At 40.4% G+C, this 24,683-nt stretch overlaps 1 protein-coding gene across 1 annotated transcript in view; it reads right to left on the reverse strand.

The window, feature by feature from the left end:
* The window catches only part of bsn (bassoon presynaptic cytomatrix protein), a 161,350-nt gene that overhangs the window by 11,924 nt on the left and 124,743 nt on the right, over window positions 1-24,683 (reverse strand). Inside the window, exons 4-7 of the mRNA XM_031901109.1 lie at window positions 17,464-18,069; window positions 10,311-17,042; window positions 1,389-3,594; window positions 94-1,001 (exon numbers count right to left, since the gene is read on the reverse strand). Coding sequence (XP_031756969.1) covers window positions 94-1,001; window positions 1,389-3,594; window positions 10,311-17,042; window positions 17,464-18,069 — 10,452 coding nt within the window. The remainder of the gene's footprint in view (window positions 1-93; window positions 1,002-1,388; window positions 3,595-10,310; window positions 17,043-17,463; window positions 18,070-24,683) is intronic.

Genomic DNA, 24,683 nt, shown 5'->3' on the forward strand with positions numbered 1-24,683 from the left:
TACAAATTTGAATCTCATAAAATATAATTTCTCTCATTTTTGTAGTTGTGTTACACAATATTTTCTGTATTGTTATTCTGTGGCTGCACTTACTTGAGCTGCTGATTGAGTAGTACTGGACTGTGGGGTCTGTTGAGGTTTCATTGCTTGTTGTGGCTGCTGTTGTTGCAGTGGCTTTGGAGAAGGTTGCCCTTGGGTTCCTAATTGTTGTTGTTGCTGCAGCTGTTGTGGTTGTTGCTGTTGTTGTTGTTGTTGTTGCTGCTGCTGCTGCTGCTGTTGTGTCTGTGTTCTGGTTGGTTGTTGGGAACCTTGTTGATGCTGGGATTGTTGGTGAGTGGTTTGATGTGTTGTAGATTGATGAGGTGCTTGGTGGGATGGATGAGCAGCGGGCTGTGAAGTCCCAGTTCCTTGCTGTCTGGAAGTCTGCTGTGTTGGCTGCTGTTGTCTTTGCTGTTGCTGACCTGATTGCTGCTGTTGCCTTGTTTGCTGTGACATTGAGTGGTGTGGATCAGGTTTTTGTTGTTGTGACATCTGCGACTGCCTTACTGACTTCTGTGATTCTGAAGAATGATGATAACTGGATTGTTGTCTAGATTGTGAGACATAGTCTGAAGAGCTTGGTGGATACCCTGATTGACCTCGCGTGTCTGACTTTTTGGAAGATGACGAAGGCTGAGAATGTGGACGGGATTCATGCCGTCCTTGGTCTCTGGGATGCTGTTTAGATGATCGTCTAGGTTGTTCTTCAGGATGCCTAGAAGAAGAATGTCTGCTAGACTCTCCATGATGTCTATGATCTTTTGACGAAGAGTGACGAGACTGAGAATAATCATCCTGCGACCACGTGTCTTCATCTGGGGGTTCATCATAATCATGGTAAGTATGTTTAACAGGTATTTTCTTCTGTGTTGAGGAGTGGCTGCTGTAGTACCTTGATCTGTCAGGTCGAGCCTCTCTTGGTTTATCAAACCAATCAGTTTCTTCCTGACCCAAATGATAGGCTTTAGAAACCAAAAACAAATCATGGTCAAGGAATCTGTGACCACTGATGTTAGAGGAGATCATACTGAAGCCATGCAATGAAACGTAAAGGAAGACTTTCATAACATGTAAGACCGGTCAAAGCGACACCACAGGACCATTACTCGACTTACAAAATAAAATATTTTGATAGCACTATGTGATCACACATATCAAACAATAAACACCAATGAAACAAAGTTGAACAGCACCATGCTGACATATAAAAAAATGGAAAAGGAAAAATGAAAAGAAAAGGCACGTCATACAAGCTCAGGCAATGAGATATAGTTCAATGAACTGCATGCCACATGCAAACGAGGTAATCATCTCCAGCATGCTGAGATATCACCATTTGTACGCTTTACCTTCACTGTCTGATACAACACAGTGGGAGTCATCCATCATGTAATTTTCTTCTTGCTTATATGTATGGTTTCTTGGCACTTCCTTGATATGTTCTTGGACATCAGGCAGCGAATGACTAGAACAGAACTGGGGGCAACTATCAACAGTGGATTGAGACACATGCCCACCTGATGAGCGGGAGACACCCACAGACTTTCCTAGTGGGCTTACAGGACTTTCCTCTTCTGAAGCCTGTGTTCGCATTGGAGCCCTTCCTCTGCCTTGATTCATACTAAGAGTAGAAGGTTTTGAACTTGACTTATGATACCTATCGCTACTGTCTCTTTCATAAGATTTGCTCCTGCTGCTTCCAGAGTCACGGTTTGACTTTTCCAACCCATAACTGGAAGATGATCTAGATCGACTTCCGCTACCATATATTCTGTCATCTTCCTCCACCATATCTCTATTAGAAACTCCATAGTATTTTTGTTGTTCATATACATTTTTCTTTAAACCATATGTAATTTCATCCTGTAGTTTTTTTGCTCTGGAAGAGACTATATTGCTGCTGCCAATTGATGTTGTAACTGGATAAGATGCAGCCAGGTCAGACTCCACATCTTTTGCTTCCTCAATTGGAGAGAACTTGGAGATCTTTTGTTCCATTCCCTGTTTCCGGTGTTTGCTACGCTTAGAGGACACTACAGCAGGGGCTAGGTTCTTTGATGAATGTTTCTGCATTACAGTGCTGGGTCCATGTCTATCCAAACGTGTGGAGTGTCTGGAATCATTTTCATAGTAGTAACTACCACTACCAGAGTCCCGACCATTATTATCGGGACCTCTCTGATAGCTATTTTTATTTCTGTAGTCAGAACTGTGATGGTCGTACACATCCTCTTCTGATTCTTCCTCAGTTCTTGAATAACAACAGGGCTTGCTCGAGTTGTCAATATCATGATGGCCATTTTTATCTTTTATGTGGCGCCCATTGCTAGTTTGCGGCAGTGACTGAGACAGTGCCTCAACCTTTTGGTTTTCGGTTGTGGGTGGATTTTGTTTGGTTAGTTCACTAATATCATCAATCATCACATAATTGCGGGGGATGTTTTGTTCAAGATTTGTATATAATGAATCAGACGGATAACTATTTGAAGGGCTCTCAGCTCCACTGCCCCTTTCTGTTGGCCTCACATCTGGAGCTCTATATTGATCAAAGCTGCTTGCCGCTGTAGTGCTACTAAAGGCACTATCTGGAGTAGCAGATGAAATGACAACTGTAGGATTTACAATCACTTCATAATTTGTGGGTACCTTATGCTCTAAATCCGCTAATGTTGTCTGTCTAGGTTTCTGATGGGTTGTATGACTGTCCTGTGTCTGAAAGCCTGAATTAATGGGAGTTTGCAAAGGTTGCTGATTTGCGTAGGTAGTTTGGGTTTGATAGGGGTTTGGGGGTCGGAAACCAGTATGGTTTTGCTGTCCTGGGCCTGACTGATAGCTTGTATTTTGAACAATGTTGTGGGTCTGATATGAGCTTTGTGCAGGATAGCCAGATAATTGATTTTGGAAAGTACTTTGTGATGGACCATTAGTCGATACAGGATGTTGGGGTTGTTGAAAACGTGTCTGCTGAAGAGATGTAGCTGCTGGAGTTACTGGTTGGCCTGTGGTGTACTGATAAGTGCTAGGAGTGTAAGAAGAAGTAGATGCTTGATGCAGCTGGGTAGTCTGAAAATCAGAATATTGAGGGGCGGTGCCCATTCTGTTTGAAAGACCATTGGTGTCATAGCCAGAAATCCGCACATTGTTAAGTTCACTATCAGACATATAATCCCTGTTCTCACCTAAACATCTCATGTATGGAAAATCTCTTCTACCTACATCTTTGACTATCGATTCCTTCCTTTGTGTGATGCCAAGTTCTAAATATTTTAACTTGGCATCAATCTCCTTTTCCTCTTCTTCAAGTTCAGCTTGCTGCTTGCGGAGCTTCGTTGATTCTTGCTCTACCATCTTTAGGTCACGATCAATGGTTTTAAGGAAACCAACTTTAGGCATCTGAATAGCTTGGCCTCCCATCATCTTCTGGGTGACATTGGGCATATACATTTGAGAATGAGCCTGACTGGTGGTTAAGGGAAGATGAGCTTCATCAGGAGGAGGACTGGGCAGAGTTCGTTTCACTTTGCGTGTCAAAGTATTTGGCTGGAAGGCTGTAATCTACAACAAATAAAATAAATGTAATGTTCTTCCAACAACCGTAAAATTAACTTTCTTAATCTCAAGAGAAAGCTCCTTTACCTTAAGATAATAAGTTTTAAAAATATGTAAGTAAAAGGGTGGCCTGTAGAAACTAGCGCCATCAGGGTAGTTTTTAACAGTAGATAAAATCAGTAGTGACTAGGGAGCTGACCTCTTTCTTTTAGAAATTATATTTATTACTTAGTGAGATGAAACAGGCTGCTATCCTTGGGTTTTCATTTTGTGTACCTTTTCCTAGATTTTGCTTTTTGACAGCTCCAATATCTTATGAGACACAGGTATGTGCAAAAAATGTACATTTTGGCCTAAAGTATATAGACGGTAACTAAAAATGTGATTTTAGTTATTACATGCTCAATACATAGTTGTAATACCTCCAAGAAAACAATGGAAATAGCACATAGAAAGAATACTCAGCCTGTCTTTCTGGAAAACGTTCTTCATCAAGTTGACACAAAATCATCGATTTACCCATGTACTTGCTTCTATACTTAGAAAGTGTTGAATAACAGCGGACTGGGCAGAAAGCGAGGTTATATGTGACACTGAATAAATTCAGTTGGAAGCCAAAATAAGCAGAAGGGCCATTGTTTGGTCTTGGTTGTATAAAACAAAGAAACATCGGCATTCAGTTTAGTGCAGTTTCTGTCTCAGGTATTTATATGTTTCAACCTATAAAATCCACAAGCTAATCTGTTGCAGATTGCCCGACTTGGATTTGCAGCAGTGCACTGTACATCAGATCTGCAGCATATGGATTTACTAGGTGTCTGGAATAAAATGGACACAGATAAAATAATAGCTACTCTAATTTGGCACTACAGAAGCAGGGTCGGACTGCGGGGTACAGGGCCCACCGGGGCTACCGCCCCAGGGCCCCGCACCCCCCACCAGCCGTGTCCCCTGCCGCTCCCCACAAACCCCCCACAGGGACCCCTTCCTGACATCCTCCTCTGAGCGTGTATAAGTGAAACATGACAGGAGAGGAAACCAGCGGCCAGGGGAGCAGCAACTCGGGCTGGGGCCCACCGGGTTTTTTACCCGTGTCCCAGCAGCCCATTCCGAACTTGTACAGGAGGCCTGGTCTCTGTAATTAGAGAGGAAGGTACAATAGCACAGCATGTCTCCTCCATCCAGCAGAGGGTCAGTCTACTGTATGTTGGGTACTTATGTGGATGGCATCTCTAGCCTCTCTTTATATACTTATGGGCTTATTTATTCATTTTCCAGTTTGTGAACTGGAGAGTTTTTTTTCTACTTCAAATAAACGCGCATAATAAAATATTTGCTTATTTATAAAAAATCTGGATACTTTGAATTTAACAAACTTGAAAAACATGAAAATATAGCTTGATTTTGCCAAAGACTACACCCCTTGGCTTCTACATAAACTCTTAAGCTTTTACATTCGAGTTTTTGGGGTTTTTCCACTTAATAAATATTAACATTCGAGTTCCTGAATCATAATTTGAATATTGGGAGTTTTAGGGCAAAAAAACTGGGATCGTGGAAAAAATTTGAATGTTGATAAATCGCCCCCTTAATGGATTCGGCCGAATCAGAATCCTGCTGAAAAAGGCCAGATCTTGGCCGAATCCCAAACTGAATCCTGGATTCGGTGCATCCCTAATCCCTATTAATTGCTTCTGTTAAACCTCACTATTTTTGGTGGTGACTTTTCGTGGTTTTTTCCTTAAATGAATGCAAATTATTTGTGGTTTTTAAGAATATTCTCAAGTATATATTCACACTTGTGTTTTTCGAATCGTGGAAAAAAATGCAAATTCTAATTTTGATAAATCCAACCCTGTTTGGGATCTCCAAGGACCCTTCCTTGGGTGTGTTTATATAGGCTGATGGGTACTTGGATAATTGTAAACTGCAGCTAAAAGCTACACTGAAATGACTGCTGCTCCTTCAAGGTGCCTGCTTATGTATCTCTGGTTACACCATTATGTTTAGCTTATGTCCGATGTTCATGCAGCATTGAATATAATTAAAAGTAACTAAAGGAATAAGTACAAGCCATATCCCTCTAAAACCAGACCTCTAGGACTAATTATTACTTGGTTCAAATGTGAAGAGAATGACTGCATAAAATCAGTGACATCTGTAGCATCAGAACTGATCCATAATAACGAAGGCATTTGCTCTTTTATTTCTACTTTCATTTCTGTTCGATTACTAACAGAGATTTACATTGTATAGAACCCCCTATAAGCCCTTAGTATGGTTTTATAGATATCCCACAAGTGATTTATGTCCTTTACTAAACGAGCCCCCTCACCCTGTGATGGAACACTAATGTATTCCATATATTTAGATTCCATTCTACAAAAAAGCACTCATCTTAATATATAAACACCTTTCATTTTGTTTCTCTGACTGTATGTATTTCCTGAAGTCTTCCAATTCCCTAAGATAGATGAAGGCTTCCTACATATCAGCATTTAGTTATTCACACCATGTACTTGCTCTTCAGTTTCTAATGAATTCACAGCTATCTGTATATAAAGCCAATATTTAAAATAAAGGCTAAGCATTGACCTATAAAGTGGCAGCATAACCTCATTCTTTCTGCTACTAATGTCATTTCCTAAACACCATCCACTATATGATTGCTTTGCCTTTCACTCTGTTATACGGCCTTGCCTCCTTACTTTCCTCATTCCCATTAGTGTTAAAAATTACCTTTCTGTCTGCAATCTGTTTTATTTTCAGTTTCCATTTAAACATTTACCTCATCCAAACAGTAAACTGCTTTGTGCTACGGGACCTGTGCTTCTCTGAACGCAAGCAACACAAGGTATTTATACATGTTTATTAAAAACTTCCTGACTGGGAGGGCAGTGTAATTACTCCCAAGCTTATTTCACCTTGAAGTGGGAGCTTAAAAATATATAATTAATGGTGAATTTAATGAAGGAACAAACACAGTTCTGTTTCATTATCACAAGAGATAAGTCATGTAATGACTAAGGGGCAGATTTAGGAAAATATGAGTTTACGGAAAAAACACGCAGATGTGAAAAAAATAACTGCAATTAAAACATGTGTGACTTTTCTTCTTGAGAATCACATTGTAGGCTAATGCCAGATGAGGTGTAGGGTGGATATTTTCGGCAAGCGGAAAAGCGGATACGCCTCCTACATGTGCTTGCACTGAATGAGTGAGATACATATAGTTACATAGTTACATAGGGTTGAAAAAAGACCAGTGTCCATCAAGTTCAACCCATCCAAGTAAACCCAGCACACCTAGCCCACACCTACCAATCTATACACTCACATACATACACTATATATACAACCACTAGTACTAACTGTAGATATTAGTATCACAATAGCCTTGGGTATTCTGATTGATCAAGAACTCATCCAGGCCCCTCTTAAAGGCATTAACAGAATCTGCCATTACCACATCACTAGGAAGGGCATTCCCCAACCTCACTGCCCTCACCGTGAAAAACCCCCTACGCTGCTTCAAATGGAAGCTCTGTTCCTCTAATCTAAAGGGGTGACCTCTGGTGCGTTGATTGTTTTTATGGGAAAAAAGAACATCCCCCATCTGCCTATAATCCCCTCTAATGTACTTGTACAGAGTAATCATGCCCCCTCGCAAGCGCCTCTTTTCCAGAGAAAACAACCCCAACCTCGACAGTCTAACCTCATAGCTTAAATCTTCCATCCCCTTTACCAGTTTAGTTGCACGTCTCTGCACTCTCTCCAGCTCATTAATATCCTTCTTAAGGACTGGAGCCCAAAACTGCACTGCATACTCAAGGTGAGGCCTTACCAGGGACCTATAAAGGGGCAAAATTATGTTCTCATCCCTTGAGTCAATGCCCTTTTTTATACAAGACAGCACTTTATTTGCTTTAGTAGCCACAGAATGACACTGCCTGGAATTAGACAACTTGTTATCAACAAAAACCCCTAGATCCTTCTCCATTAAGGAAACCCCCAACACACTCCCATTCAGTAGATAGTTTGCGTTTATATTATTTCTACCAAAGTGCATAACTTTGCACTTATCAACATTGAACCTCATTTTCCAGTTTGCTGCCCAGTTATCTAATTTTGTCAAATCACTCTGCAAAGCGGCAGCATCCTGCATGGAACTTATAGTTTTGCACAATTTTGTGTCATCAGCAAAAATAGAAACAGTACTGTCTATGCCCACCTCCAGGTCATTAATAAACAAGTTAAAAAGCAAAGGACCAAGGACTGACCCCTGCGGTACTCCACTAACCACACTGGTCCAATTAGAAAATGTTCCATTTACCACCACTCTTTGTAATCTATCCTTCAGCCAGTTCTCTATCCAATTACAAATATTATGTTCTAGGCCAATATTCCTTAATTTGATCATTAACCTTCTGTGAGGTACTGTATCAAACGCTTTAGCAAAGTCCAAGTAGATTACATCAACTGCCATTCCAGCATCAAGGTTCCTGCTCACCTCCTCATAAAAGGCGACTAAATTAGTCTGGCAAGATCTGTTACGCATAAAACCATGCTGGCACAAACTAATAGTATTGTGAACTGCAATGTATTCAAGTAGCCTATCCCTTATTACCCCTTCCAGAAGCTTTCCTACTACTGATGTCAGACTAACAGGCCTATAGTTTTCAGGCTGAGAACGGGATCCCTTTTTAAATAACGGCACCACATTAGCAATCCGCCAGTCTCTCGGCACCATGCCAGACCTCAATGAATCCTGAAAAATTAAGTGAAGAGGCTTGGCAATCACAGCGCTCAGCTCATTTAATACCCTGGGATGAATCCCATCCGGCCCTGGACCTTTGTTTACCGTTACATGTTCAAGTCTCTTTTGAATTTCCTCCTGAGTGACCCATGCGTCAGTAGCTAAATTACTAGAACTGGGCATACAAGGGAACAAGGGAAGCCTTCATTATCTGGCTCCTCAGATGTATAGACAGATGAAAAATAAGAGTTCAAAATTTCAGCTTTTTCCCCATTCTCATCAACCAACTTGCCCCCCAGTGATAATAAAGTTCCCACCCCTTCTTGCTTAATTTTTTTACTATTCACATAATTAAAAAATAATTTAGGATTCTTTTTACTCCTAGCTGCAATATCCCTTTCCATTTCTATTTTAGCTTGCTTGATAGCTTTTTTGCATGCTTTATTTGCTTCCTTGTACCTGATGAAAGTTTCTGCTGTCCCAGCTAACTTGAATGCCCTAAAAGCACGTTTTTTCTTACCAACCTCAACAATAACAATTTTATTCAGCCATAAAGGTTTTGCTTTGCGATGCCTCTCCTTGCTTACTACGGGGATATACTGTTGTGTATACCTACAAAGCAATGTTTTAAAGATGTTCCATTTTCCTTCTGTGTCTAACCCCATGAAAAGCCTTTCCCAGTTGACACATTGCAGTGATGCCCTTATACTGGCAAAGTCTGCACGTCTAAAATTGAGCGTTTTAGTTACTCCCTTATAGCGCTGTCTCTGCAGCATTATCTCAAAGGAGACCATGTTGTGATCACTGTTCCCCAAATGCTCACCCACACAAATGTTAGAGATGAGTTCTTTATTATTAGAAATCACCAGGTCAAAAAAGGAAAGGAGACATATACGCTCGAGTGCAGGCACATGTAGCCGATATACACATGAAAACACGAGAGCGTAGGGTGGAATTTTCAGCAAACGCTTTTCTGCTTGCCGAAAATATCCGCCCTACACCTCGTGTGGCATTAGCCGTAACTAGAAATTTCACCAGCACACCTGTGCCTCCACCAAATATAAACCCAGTGCACAGCCTAGAGCAGGGGTCCCCAATGTTTTTGACTCATGAGCCACACTCAAATGTAAAAAGAGTTGGGGAGCAACACAAGCATGCAAAAAGTTGTTAGAAAGATGCCAAAAGATGGTAAAAGATGCCAAATAAGGGCTATGATTGGCTATTTGATAGTCCCTATGTGGACTGGCAGCCTACAGGAGGCTCTGTTTGTCAGTACAGCTGTTGTTTATGCAGCCAAAAATTGACCCCAAGTCAGAAATTAAAAAAAATCACCTGTTTTGAGGCCACTGTGAGCAACGTCCAAGGGGTTGGGGAGCAACATGTTGGAGATCACTGGCCTACAGGGTCGGCACCCTCAGTAGAACATGAAAATGAGTTGACTGGCACAATGTTTGCATTATATTCGTTGTGCCAGTCAACCCTTTTTCGAGAATCACCCTCAATTTCCAAAAAACTCATTCGATTTAATAACTGGGAAAATAAATAAATAAAATTGTTAGAAAAAATGGTCATTGACTTCTATTTAACCTCACCGGCTTTTACTTGCCGAGTTTTTTCTGGTCATTTCTCGAGGATTCCTTTCTTTAATAAATACTGACTATTTATGTTTCCCAAGTATATTCTTGAGTATATTTGCGATCTCGTTTTATTCCACTGTTTTTTTTTTTTTTTTTTTAAAAAACCCAAACTCTAATTTTGATACATTCTCAAATTTTGTCTCAGTTTTTTCACGCCTGCGTCTTTTTCCCACAAACAAATAAATCTGCCCCTACATGTAAGAAACTAGACTAGTTAAAACACTATAACTCGATTAAACTCAAAATATTTTGCTTTGATTTTATCTACAAAGCTAACACAATTTTATTCATGGGGTTTAAATGTTTATGTAAAATGGCATTTCACTTACCTGGCTACCTTGTAGTAACTGATGTTGATATAAAGAGAACCTGTCCTTGGCTGAGTCTTCAGATGTGGGGCTGATGGGCTTGGGATCTGACAAGGACCTCTGCATGGTTTTAAGAGGACGAGGTAAGATCTGCTGTCGTTGAGTGGTGTCAGCTGTGAAGTGCTTTTGAGGAGTCACGTGGGCCTTGTTCAGTCTTTCACTAGAAGCAAAGGTGGACTCCAGCAATCTATGAGGAGAAAGCGGAGATACAGGAGAGTAGAGAACTTGAGGAGACTTGGGAGGTTGTCTTGTAACTAGCTGAGAAAGTGTGTCTGCTGGCAAATGAGACTGATAACCGATCTCAAGGGGATCAGGCTTCTTTTTTTCATATTTTGCTAGTCCTGGCTGTCTAGTATTGTCCAGGGTTCCTGTGGGTACAGTCTGCAGGTTGGAGGAATACGGTGTTATAGTTGTAGGAACACTGAGCTGAGGTGCAACTATCCCATGAGACTGAGTTTCTGGTTCAGTCTGACAGGCAAGGCTTTCTCCTTTTTGGGTCTTCTCTGGGGCAGATATATATTTTATAATCTCTACTTTTGGATCTGGTGTAGTAATGTGAATAGAAGGAGAAACTCTTTGAAGTTGATCTGGCTCTGTTTGTACAGAGCAGTCACTAATTGTCTGGATAGCTATACTTGACGTTCCCTTTGCATCGTGTTTGCTGTCAGAGCTTGAATCAGAATGTCGAGAAAATCGGGACCGGCGCCTGCGAACTGGCTGTTCCCAATCAGCATTGTCTTCATCATCTGTTTGAACACTGCAGTCAGTGCTGCGCTTTGTTCTGCGCCTTCTTGACATGTAAAATCTATCTTCACCATCCTCATCATCGGTCTGTACACTGCTGTCAGTTATCTTCTTAACTATATACGGTTCATGATTCTCATCTGCATTATAAGCATCCCTGAGACGTGGCATTGAATTTCTTTTTTTGATAGTTCTATTAAGCTCCCATTGGTCATCCGTTTGGAGGGACATTTCTGAAGCAGAATTAGTAAGTGGCCTTGGAGGTGGAGGATAACGGGGTTGTCCTTGGGCATCTGGCACTGTGGGTGCCATAGCAATAAAAGGTTGGTTAACTGGTGGCCAGTATTGTCCAGATTGTGCAAGGGTCCTTTGCATTTCAATTGCTATTTCAGATACAGTCTGGGGTGGGAGCCTCCCAGTTTGCTCACATGCAGGGGGCACATTCTTTTGTCTTTTTTGTTCTTCCAGCTGTTGTTGCAACTGCTGCTGCAACTGCTGGATTTGCTCAAGCTGCATACGCTGTTGTGCTAATTGCTCTCTTTGGAGAGCAAACTGAACATGTCGTTCCTCTTGCTGTTGCTGCAGTACTTGATGTTTGATAGACTGCAACTCTTGCAATTCCCTCTGAACCAGCATCTGTTCCTTTTCTCTATGTCGTTGTAACTCTATCCGTTCCCGCTCTAATTCCTCATGCAGACGCATCTGTCTCAATGTCTCCAACTCAACTCTTTCTCTTTCTATCTGTAGCATCTGTTCTTGCTGCTTTCTCTGCCTCTCTTCTTCTTTTTCCTCTTTTTCAGCTCCTGGCTTCTGTGCACTTGTAGATAAAGGAACTTCAGGAGCAGGCTTTTGTTGTTGTGGTTGACTTGTATCTTTGAAAGCATTACTTTGAACCACAGAAGGTGTGATATCATCACGAGTCACTGCAGTGGTATGCTCTGTCCGTACAGTTGAGGATGCAAGAACACTTGAAACTGCTGTTGAAACAGAAAGGACAGGTGCTGAACTACTAATGATAGGAGCTGAACTAGTTGTAACAGCTTCGGCTGGCTTTCCCAAATAAACTGGGGTATCCATGGATGAAGCTGTAGAAGGTGCAGGAAATCTGCTTACTCCGGGATAACGATACACTCCTTGTGGTGCCAATGGCATTCTTGGAGTAACCATTGGGACCCTAGTTAGACTTGCCAGCGGCACAGCTGTAATATTTCCGGGTCCATATGGTCTATATAAACCTCTAATCATTGGCCTTAAAACAGGTGCTGGTTGTGTCGTGATTGGAAGAGTAGATGCTATAGGAGTATTAATAGTTGAGTAAATCATACCATCAGCAGCTCTTACAGTGGCAGCAGGAGGGAACATCTGTCTAACGGTTCCTGCTCGTAGACCAGAAATATTGTATTGCGTTAAATTTCCAAAACCCTGCCTTGCTTCTGGCAATTGCTGACCATACATCATATTTTGTCGAACAGATGCCATTCCCTGTTGATTGGGTAGCATATTTCCTGCTGCAGGACCACTGCCCATTGAACTAGCCCCATACTGCAACATATCTGCACTATTAGGATGCCTGCTCCCATACTGGTCCATAGAATTTAGGGCTGCACACATTCTGCTAATTTCACGAGCCGTTGTTGCACTGTACTGAGCAAGATTTGATTCTTGAAAGTTAGACAGATCCTTAGAAGAGTATCTGTAATCAGAATAAATGTTTGACAGTGAACTGTATCTTCTCATGGGTAGGGCACTGTTTATTAAATCAGTGGGTTGGCGTAGGTCAGTGAATGACCCATACTGCATTCCTTGACTTAAATAGCTTCCATCTGTGAAGTTCATACTAAATGAATTTTTCATTGTAGATAGGTCCATAGCAGCTTCTCCTCCAGTCCCATGATAAGGCTGATACAAACCAATATCAGATAGGTTAGTTTCTGACATGGATGAATGCAGTCTTCCTGGTGGTCCACAAGGATGAAATTTCTGCTCCTCGTACAAATTGTGGGGAGGTGCAGCAGGTAAAACAGGCTTTGCTTCTCTATAGGAATAGTTATCCGAAATGTCTTGCTCTCTCTGCCCATAATACTGAGTCCCAGATCTTGCAGCCTGAGATGGTTCTCCAGTTTGTGTTTCAGGAATTTTGGAAGAGTTATATGTACCCGCACAACTGCTGCCAAAAGGAAACTTGTAGACCATATCACAGCATGCCACCTGGCTTTCAGGTTTTATTCCCGTTAGGTCTAAAGCATTTGATGCTTGCTCTTCCCGCAAAATGTTTGTCACTGTTCCAGAAGCCATATCATCCAACTGGACCATCATGGTATGAGGTTGGCTACCAGGAATATTAAATGAAGGATGTGGTGCTTTAGATTCTGTTGCACTTCTGTATACTTCTGTAGGACCTGTGCTATGATCCTGTTGGTACTGCCTTGGAACAGAACTGACGTTACTGACGCCTTGAATATTATTGGGTTGAGAAACCCCGTCTCTTTTAACTATGGGAGTTACTTGATTAGCAAGATTGTATCTTGAAAATATGTCTTTTTGGATACCAACAACATCATCTGGTTTACACATAGTAGCAGTTGCTTGATCCACTTGCTTGACTTGAGTTAAGCAAACTGCACTTCCTGTTCCTTGACCAAAGTCCACCCTGTTTTGAAAAGGATCTCCATAGATTGTTGGCTGTTTTGGCTGTGAGACAATCATGGAAGAAGCAACAGTTATGCTAACAGTAGTGGCCGTCGCAATAACTGCATGAGGTTGTTCTTGAGCATTCAAATTTACAATCATTGGCTGCACAGTTGTAGATTGACGAGTTGGAGACTGGTCCATGGTAAGTGAATACCTTCTGGTTTCTGTAGCTAATGATGTAAGATCCATTCCCTGGTCAGTCATAATGACTGGGGCTGGTTTAATTGCAGTTCGCAAATCCACAGCACTGCCACTGTGTTTAGGACCAGGCTCTACTCTTGAAGTTCCAGGAACAGAGGAAATTCTGCATAATGATATATTTTCTGGTGGTAAAGAGCCCCAAGCATAAGTACTACTTGAGCCATCTACAACAGAGGATGGCTGGCCTTTAGGAGTGACCATCTGCATCCCTGCAGGAGGGACTCTATCGATGCCTGTGTGCACCTTACTATAGCTTGGTTGACTTTGGTCTTGGGGAGTTTGTGAACTAGCAGCAGATGTCTGACTATAACTGTGTAGAGTCTGCTGACGATTAAGCCTGGTTGGAGATGTGACAGGGGAGGTAGAAGAACTTACACTTTTAGATTTAGTTTGGCTTGACGAAGCTGATGCTAATGTAATGACCATAAAAGGAGCTTCTTGTGATGACTGTTGCCTGGAAATACGGGGTGCTCTGGTTCGCTCTGGTGTTTGTGTGCCTTGAGCTATCATAGGTGAGGAGACTACAGATGAGGGCACAGAGCCATCACATGATGCAGGGGTAGTTTGAGTCTGGGATGAAAATTCTGCAGTAGATTTGCTTCCTGACACCAGACTTATTCTTGGAGATGAATGAGTGGGGCTCTGTGTTGGTGAGGAAGGAGAAAGTGGAGGACTTGAACTCTTGAAGAAGGAGATAACTTTAGACGTCAAAGATACATTTGCCCTCATATCACCCTGTGTGTTGTCTTTTGATGCTGCATTGAGGTCTGCAGCAATTCTATTTCTATGCTGTTCCTCATTTGCCTTAAAATCACTGGCGCTTTTACACTGTCCATAACTCCTTTGGGTAGGAGGTCCAGGTGTGGCACCTGAATGCAGAGGTGTTATACCTGCACCAGATGATATTGTCTGAACTACTGAAGTAGTGGTGGTTGTAGCTCCTTTACCATACTGGAAATTAGATGATATGGTTTTGGAACTAGGTGCAATTGAGGAGCTTTGCAGCTTTGTCTGAGCTAGCCCATCTTTAGAAAAATGCTGTGTAACACGCACATCTGGTATAACTCTACCTGCATGACCATCAGAAGATGCAAATGACACTGGTGCTGACAGCTGTGTGGGGCTTGTTCCAGGAGTGAGGGATCCACTAGTTTGCTTTATCAAATCATTGTATGCATTTTCTGCATTCAAAAACTGTTTTTCTGGGTACTGTTCTGTTTTCTTATCTTCTTGTAAAGATAAATCTTGGGAGGAAGACTGGTGCATTCTTGAGATATTCTGTGAGGTCTGTAAAATTTCATCATATACTGTCCCAGGTTTGGATAAACCAGCGTGGTATTCGGTTTGGGATGACCCAATCTGACCACTGTCATAGCTGTACTCATCTATGTACTGATATTCAAAATTATTCTGGCTTTCTGTACCAATGTAATTTACTTGTTGATAATTGTTGCCATACATTGAATTTTGTTGCAATTGTTGTAGTTGTTGTTTCTGAAACATTTCAGCTTTTCTCATTAACTCTTCATACACTTCTTCAGCACTTTTTAAAGGCTTGTTACTAGCGGTGCTTGATGTTTTCTCTGTTGGAGAATACAGAGACATAAATGTCGGCAAGTTGTATTCACTGCCTGATTTGTATAACTTTGAACCAATCAATTCAAATCCTTCTGCTTCAGAATCAATTGAGGGTGAATATTCTGAACAAGATGACCTATGAAGCTCTTCCATCTCTGCCGCTTGTCTTAGTTCTTCAGTTGGAGATGCATCCTCGATTGGAGATAAATTACTTGGTGGAGTTTTTGATCTCTCTCTCCTTCTTTGTGCCCTTAGTTCTTCTTTGTCTCTTTTGGTCTTGCGTGCAGTACTTCGAATTCTCTGCTGTTCAACTTCTCTCATTTTTTCCTGCTCTCTTAAAAGCTCTTCTTCTTCACGGAGTTCCTCCTCTTCTGAGGAATCCTCAATGGTAGGCAGCAGAGGCCCATGGGAGCGGTGTCGTGCTTTTCTCTGCTGTTTAACCTCCTCTAGCCTTTGTCTTCGACTTGGACTGCTGTCACTGTCTTCTTCAAGGGATGACATAGATGTGGGAGAGGTACCAGATGTATAACTGGGTGTTGTTGCAGGAAGAGTTGATGAATATTCACCTCTAGATCTTTCCTCTGGTGATCCAGTCAAACTTTCCATTTCTAATTCTGGCTCTCTTTCTAAACAGATGTCATTTTCATGTTCAAGGTCTATATCTCTATTATAACTGTTTGTGCTATTTAAATCAATGGTCTTAAAACGTCTTAACCCTCCCTGTGAGGAAGACATGTCTTCTTCTTCTTCTTCCTCTGTTTCTTTTCTGCTTTCATCATAAATATTGTTTGAATTGTAAAGCCGTCTTTTAGAAGATGTACCTTTAACTTTTTCAGAATTTGCCTTCTGTCCATTCTTGCCACTGCTGTATTTGTTATGACTGTACTCATCTTCCTCATCTTCAAGATTGTCTTCTTCTGCACTCATTTCTAAAATTTGTCTCCTCATAAAGTCTTCAGCAGAGAACTCCCCCTTCTGTTGCCTAGTTGGCAATGGAGAAAATCCTTCACTGCTATCCTCCACATAGTCATGGCGCAGCTTACTACCAAAATCATCAGATGATTCCACAATATCTCTCTGGTCCCTCTGATTTTCCCATTCAAGAGAGTCTTCGTCTTCTTCAAGAATATCTTCCAATTCATCATCAGAATCAAAAGCTTCAGGAGTAATAGACAATGATCTTGGCCTCAGCTTTTGCTTTTGATCTTCTCGTGAACCATGTAACATTTTTCCGTTGCTTCCCTGGTTGATGCTGTTTGATTCTAAGAGAGGCCTTACAGAGCTTTCTAGCTTAGTGAGTTCAGATGGGCTTGGTGGACTACGTTGGGAAATACCAGTTCCACTCAATTTCTCTTCCTCTTGCTGTACCAGTCCTGCAATTTCACTTTGTGAACTAGAAATTCCATCAGAAGAGTAGCCAGTATCACTTAGGCTTTGTGGGCTACGGGACAGGTCATGGGAATAAGGCTTGCTTAAGTCCTTTTGAAAAAAAAACAAAAAACAAAAATATAGTGTTAGAATATGACATTTTTTACCTGGCATCTTTAATTGTATTTTACTGTTCATACTATGAGCAAATGTAGTTACATTCTGATTTATTTCTTGCCACTAAACAATATACATATATAAGAACAAGAACAAACGTACATATAATAAACAAGTGAACTTTGTTGGCAATTGTCCTTAATGTCATTAGAAACTTTATATAAGATATTCAATAGCTAGCAATAATCTGAAATAGTATCTGATATTTTTTCACTTATATAAATTGTTAAGTAGGAATGCAGATAAAAAATTATTTCTATTATTAAGTTGGAAAACCTTGGAAAATAAATGTATGAAACCTTGGAAAATAAATATATGAACTGAAGCATACAGGATGAGGTCAGAAGGAACTTACCTCTTGATCTTTTGCTTTATGCAATTCAGATGGTGTCTTGCCATTTCTTGCCCCAGTTTCCTTTTTATTTCCCAAGTTTTTTCCTTTTGGCACCAGCTGTTTTGACACCGTTTGAGAGTCTGAAAAAGCTTTGGATTGAGCAGTTTCATCTGGATGTTTTTTATCTTCATTGAGAGTATGAATTTTGCCTTGTTCAGCGCTCCTGAGGTGGTCAGATTGAAAAATGTGTTTGTCTTGAGTAGCCCCTGGCTGTTGCCCTGTGATTGCTTGTGAGACAGATTTTTGATGCAGCCCTGCTGGTCCTATGTGATGCTGAGGGGAAGCTGTAGATATAGGTCCCTGTTTCTGGTGCTGGGGTGATGATGTCTGCATATGTCCTGGTTTTTGGTGCTGGGGTGATGCTGTCTGACTGGGAGTCTGGTGCCTTGGCGATCCTGTTGTTGGGGCACCCTGTGAATGCTTAGGTGTTCCAGTTGTTGGAAGTGCCGGCAGATGACGAGGAGAACCTTGTTGCTTTGATGTCGGTGGCAGTGAAGGTGGCGTGTCACCTAAATTTCCCTCCAGCAGCCGTTGAGTTTGGCAGTTCAAGCACAGCCATTCATTTTTCTACAATAAATAAATAAAGAACAATGATATAATATACACTTTATAATAAAAAAAAAAAAACAACTACATCGAAATAATTTTTGACTGTTACAAAATTAAAATGTAGGCACCACTGCTATAAAACCAAATGAAAAATGACAAATTAGCGAAATTTCACAATATATTGGGAAACAAAATGACAGTTACTATAACAGTATACTTTAGGGAGCAAACGAATACTGTATTCTGTGCAGAACCGGCGATCATTTTTCCATAAGAACTTAAGGGGCCCTCCCTTTGATTGCAAATGGGAATGCTTGCTACTGGTCTGCCAATACAGTAGATATTACATGAAGTTTGAAAGAGTTAAATATCTTGATTGTCAGCTCACATGTCCTGAATACAGCTCTCTTTGCCATTCTGGTACATTTGTATATTAACATGTTTGTAGGGTACTCCTAAAATATGGTGCTAGAATCGTCATCAAGACTGGAGTTATTGTGGCTGCTTCAACAAGTATACAGGTATGGGATCCCTTATCCGGAAACCCATTATCCAGAAAGTTCTGAATTACGGAAAGGCCATCTCCCATAGACTCCATTATAAGCAAATAATTCTAATTTTTATAAATTATTTCCTTTTTCCCTGTAATAATAAAACAGTACTTTGTACTTGATCCCAACTAAGATATAATTACCCCTTATTGGGGGCAGAACAGCCCTATTGGGTTTATTTAATGGTTAAATGATTCCCTTTTCTCTGTAATAATAAAACAGTACCTTGTACTTGATCCCAACTAAGATATAATTACCCCTTATTGGGGGCAGAACAGCCCTATTGGGTTTATTTAATGGTTAAATGATTCCCTTTTCTCTGTAATAATAAAACAGTACCTGTACTTGATCCCAACTAAGATATAATTACCCCTTATTGGGGGCAGAACAGCCCTATTGGGTTTATTTCATGGTTAAATGATTCCCTTTTCTCTGTAATAATAAAACAGTACCTTGTACTTGATCCCAACTAAGATATAATTACCCCTTATTGGGGGCAGAACAGCCCTATTGGGTTTATTTCATGGTTAAATGATTCCCTTTTCTCTGTAATAATAAAACAGTACCTGTACTTGATCCCAACTAAGATATAATTAATCCTTATGGGGGGCAAAACAGTCCTATTGGGTTTATTCAATATTTAAATGATTTTTAGCAGACGTAAGTTATGGAGATCCAAATTACGGAAAGATATATCTTAGCTGGAATACCCCAGGTCCTGAGCATTCTGGACAACAGGTCCCATACCTGTATCTCTCTATATAAATAGTGTCCTTCAGGCTTTAAATAGTAAAACTTCAACACTGCTAATTCTGTTCAAATATCCTTTGAAGTAGAAATGCAGATTATTTTGGAGAACCTCCTTTCTCAAAGGCAAGAATTACAGAAATAAATGTTTATCCTGGACGTTTCTATACCTTGGATCTCATTTAGAGAAAGACTACAGTACACTGGAAGCTTAACTGAATAGTAGATGGGGCTTGGTTTAGACAGATAAAACGATGGCTGGACATAGCATAGGTGATAGCAAAATCACTCCAACGGATATCAGGACTTATTTTATGGAGACATATTTCTAAAAAAAAAAAAAAGTGCAAACAGGGCTCAGCACAGTTCACCACTATCTCCTAGTATAGTACTTTAACAGGCATATTTATTAAAGGTTTGTGACAATTCCCTGTGGTAAACAGTGGCAAGCTCTGTTCTAACTCTTTGATAAATATGTCCCTGAGTATTTCCTTGACTTATATGTTGTGCAAGAGGACACAAAGAATACTTGCATTCTACATTATTATACCGCTTTATGTAAGATGGATGGCTTTACATTCAACTATTGATCCAACTTCAGAACATAACATATCGCACTAGGCTTTAAGAACTGTAGACAAAGCAAACAATGTTTTCTATTTTTCATACAGGCAATAAAATAGAATTCCCATCATGCAGAAGAGTTGCATATTTAGAACGTTGTATAAAAAGAGCTGGCTATCCTATCACTGTGTACAAAGCCAGTAAGACTTTATTACATTTTTTACATTTTGCCCCAGTTGAATTTGACCCTTGCTCCCTGAGGTACTTCACTGGGGGACCCATGGCAGTAAAAAGTACTGTATTTACCACCTATTTACAGCAGGCAGTAAAGTACAGAGCTCCCTTGTGCCTCACAGTGATGCACCGGATTTTGAATACATTTTGAATACAGCTCTCTTTCTATACAATTGGCTTTACCTAATCCACTTTAAAAATATACATACCAATGAGAAAATTCAACATTAATATAAATGATGCCATTTTCCAAGTCATTTATGACAAATATTACACTTTTTGTGTAAAATGAATTACACATTTATATAAATATGTCCCCACAGAAGTAAGAAATAATCTCCTTGTCCTAATAAACATCTAAATTACATTTCATTCTCAGACTTTCCATAAATGATTTTATTGGGTTAAAGTTACTACTCCCTTGGAAAGGAAACCACGTAGTGGATCAAAATTCAGCGAAAAGCAATTCCTTATCTTTCTCCGAAGGTAATGGGTTTTCAGTGGAATAATTCCAGTTGGTCGAAAAATCAGTTGGTTATATCATGTAGCATTTCAGACACAACCCTATCTAATCCTGGTCCATTCAATAAAATAATAAAAATCATGTTATATATGATATTGAAATGATATTTAACCATGACTACCTTTCCTTTGCCTCTCATTATGGGAAAAGATACACAAGGAGGATCCCACTGCCAATAATCATATTGATGTCTGTATCTTTCAAGCTTCCCAGTGCAATTTTGCAACCCTGAACTGACCAAAGTTTCATGAGAAATGTGACATCTGGCAGATATGGATCACATTTTCAAAGTCCTGAAGGATCTGAACCAGTTCAAAGGCATTGCAATAACAGTACAACCATTGGCTCCCCTTGCTGGTATCAGTGGTATCATCAGAAAAGAAACCTTGTCTATGACTAGTTCTAGGTAGAAAAATTGTAACTGAACTTGGGTCACAGGCAAACATTCTCTTTTTAAATCTAGAATCATAGATTTTTTTTTTACTTTTAAGGAAAATCTGTAGTCAATCATTTACCCAACCAATCACAAATCCTATTGCCTTTTAAATATTTGCTTTATTGTTCATTATGCGTTTCATGGATTCTCTGCCTAGAGATGGGGATACTAGAAGGGGCAACAGCAATGAGCTGATTGACATGGGGCTGATTTTGGCCAGATATCTGTCGGGGGGCTCATCGGATGGCCCCATCCATGTGTAGATAAGCTGACAAATCAGTCTTAAGGGACCCAAATAGGCAGCTGAAATGTGCCCATGAGTGGCCACCTTAACTCTCTCACCTAGTTGTGAATATATAACTCACATGTTCTATAGGGCACATACAGTTACCTAGATGCAGCAAGCAATGTTCCATACTAAGGGCAATAGCCATGTTTTTCTCCCACAACGCGTTTTGTCCCTAAAATTTTGGTGCTATTGTGGATGAAAATGGGCACTTCTACCACAGTTATGTCTGATTCTAATTGGGCGCTGAATATTTTCTAAGTCTGGTGTCATTTCCAGCGTTTGCTGGTGTTATTTCTGGTGTCTGGCGTTCACCGAATGATGCAGGCCGCTGAGGAAACCCTGGAGCTACCAAATGGTCAGGAGGTAGCGGTAGCACCAGGGTTTCCCTGTGTCACTGTAATGAAAGTGGTTTTAGGCGCAACTCACTTCAGAGAAAAGTGCAAGTTGCCCACTGCTCCTGCAGACGTATAAATAGTACCAATATTAAGCTGAACCTATCACAGTTCATTAGGATATGGATTGGATTATGATTAGGAAATCAGCTCATACCAAATGCAAATTTAGATACTAGGCTGTCCTGCATTGAAACCACACCTTTGTAGCAGCTGATTTATCTGAAGTACTTGTTGCCTTGTGGGCTACTAACCCTTTGTACATTAAATTACCCCAAGTCATTTAAAGCATCTGGCAGGATATTAAAGAAGCAAAGTGGCTTCTTGATACAACTCATACTTTTTTGCACAAAAATATGACTTTTTTGTGCAAAACAATTTTATTTTTTCACCATTTATTATGGATCAAAACTGCAACAAATCCAAAAAGAAAAAAATATGCCATCTAAAAGCTGCCGAGATCATGTAGAAATCACTGGCAGCTGTCCTTGATTCCACCTGCAAGATCTTTCTTTGCTTTGTGGTATTAGAGGTTTTTGGATTTTTTTTGGATGCTCCATTCATCGAAGTTTTAAAAACCACTAAAACCATGAAGATGAGAATGTTGATAAATGGGCCTCCCCATGTATGGGTGTGTCTGTGTGTATTTCTAACCCTAGAAAATGAATATTCAATGAGAAAGTAATATAACAAGGTCCTGTAGCTGCCCCATCAGTGTAATAAGGCCGGGGTGGTGTCTATGGTTCATATACTCCACAGCAAAACAATGGCTTGCAGAACCATTTACTAAGTAAACCCTTCAGGCTCAGCTGGGTCACACAGAGCAACAACTTAAAAATCCATTGCCTGCAAGCTGGGAGCTCATTAAGCGCTACTCCAGGCTTGTGAACACTTCTGCTAAGCACTATTGGTTTTGTTAATAGCTCTTGTGGTCAGGCGTATACCCAGGGCCAGGCACACACACAATGAGGGGAGCCACAACACGTTGCTTCTTGAATTTACAGCTGGTCCTTTGCTTTCACTGTATTGATTTTTTCCCAGCATGCTAAGATAGTGATGAATAATTTACATGATGGACCATCTTAATCCAATAATGTAAGTGGGGAACGGGAAAAAAATATCACATTTCAAAAGGGAGAAGAAAAAGATCCAAAGAAAGTCAATAGGATCATTATCAAGTATAAATGATGAACTACAGAAAAATGGAAAAAACAATGGTAGGGTGGCCAATGAAGGACAAAAGAACACGGCAACGATTGTTGAGTGTGACGATGCAAATAATTTAAGAGTGATATCATAGATCTAGACATATACCATGGTGCATGGTGCCCAGTACTTAAATTCCATCAGTTACCTGATAATTGTCACAATTAGGCGACAATGGCTTTGCTTAGACACACCTTCAAATCCAACCACCTTCAGGCAAGCCCCATCCCCTTTCTAACCCATGGCTCACAACTGTTTTGCCTTCATGGAGACAGCACGTAGCTCCAAAATTATATTTAATATTATACGTAAATGCTCCAAAACATCAGTAGGTGCAAAATTCCCTACTGAACCACTGTAGAGTGGCATAATGTCCAGTAAATGCTAAATGTTCCAATACATACTGTATACTGCTGAGCTGCAAAATGAAAGGTAAATATATAAACCATATAATTTTTCATTTAAAAAGGCCCTTTAGCTGTTCTGATTTTATAGCCCCCTGCATCCTTTAGCAGGACTGAAGAACTATATAGCTCATAAAATCCGGTAGGCTGAAGGGTGGACAATCTTGTATTATCCATATTATGATAACCTGGGCCAGTTCCTTTTAAGCTGTTTGCAGAAAGTTTACTTTATGGCTGAATCTATTTATTTATAAACTCTTTTATCAGGGAAACATATGCTGTAGGGTATGCCCTTGGTACTTTAAAACGTTGTGATCATTTATCATCTAGAAAGGACAATCCAAAAAAGTGTTTTCAATTTTTGGTTTGCCAGCTAAGCCTGTTCTTTGGAATTATTTAAAGCTCTGCACTGTAAGAATGAATTCCATTTATAAACCCACCGAGTGAATCTAAACCATACGGCGCTAAATTAAGGTGTCTGGAGCCCATATTATGGTTTTCAAAGTGATATTGAAAATAACAAAAGTAGAGGCACAATCTTCTTTTGTTGTATAGTTCATATAAATCCTTCAATATGAATAAACAGCATCAGAGAACCAGAAAGCATGCAACCTCTCCTTATGTCTACCTTTCTGAGTCTCTCCTTTAGTCAGGGGATCCGCCCAACACACAGGTGTCCTGTCTGGGAGCAAGCACATATCAAATGGGTCCCACCTGTTTGAGACAAATCCCCTACCTAGCCTTATTCCTAAACATGACTTGCAAGAGATGCCAGGGTACTTACCCCCTCCTTCTTCTTCATCAGCAGAGAATGCAGCACTAGGTGTCCTTTCTTTATATCCCACCCCCTGAACCTGTAACCATGACTGGCAAGAGATGCCAGGGTACTAACCCACTCCTTCTTCAGCAGCAGAGACTGCAGCACTAGGTGTCCTTCTTTATATACCACCGCCTGAACCTGTGACCATGACTGGCAAGAGATGCCAGGGTACTAACCCACTCTTACTTCTTCAGCACTTCAGCAGAGACTGCAGCACTAGGAGTCCTACCTCTATATCCAACCTTGAATCTGGTCCATAAACTTCCTTATGTTTCCAGGGTAACCCTGATTGATTATCTTAGTTAGCCAATAAAGGTATCACCTTTATACCACTTTTGTTATTTTTTATTTCAAAAGGGTTACCCTGTAAACATTTTTGACTGGCTAACACGATAACACCTTTTCTTACTTCCTTATGTGGACATCCCTGGGTACATCACTCCTTACTGACACTAAGGGTTGTCTT

This window comes from Xenopus tropicalis, chromosome 4 (assembly GCF_000004195.4).
Source record: "Xenopus tropicalis strain Nigerian chromosome 4, UCB_Xtro_10.0, whole genome shotgun sequence".
Lineage (NCBI taxonomy): Eukaryota > Metazoa > Chordata > Amphibia > Anura > Pipidae > Xenopus > Xenopus tropicalis.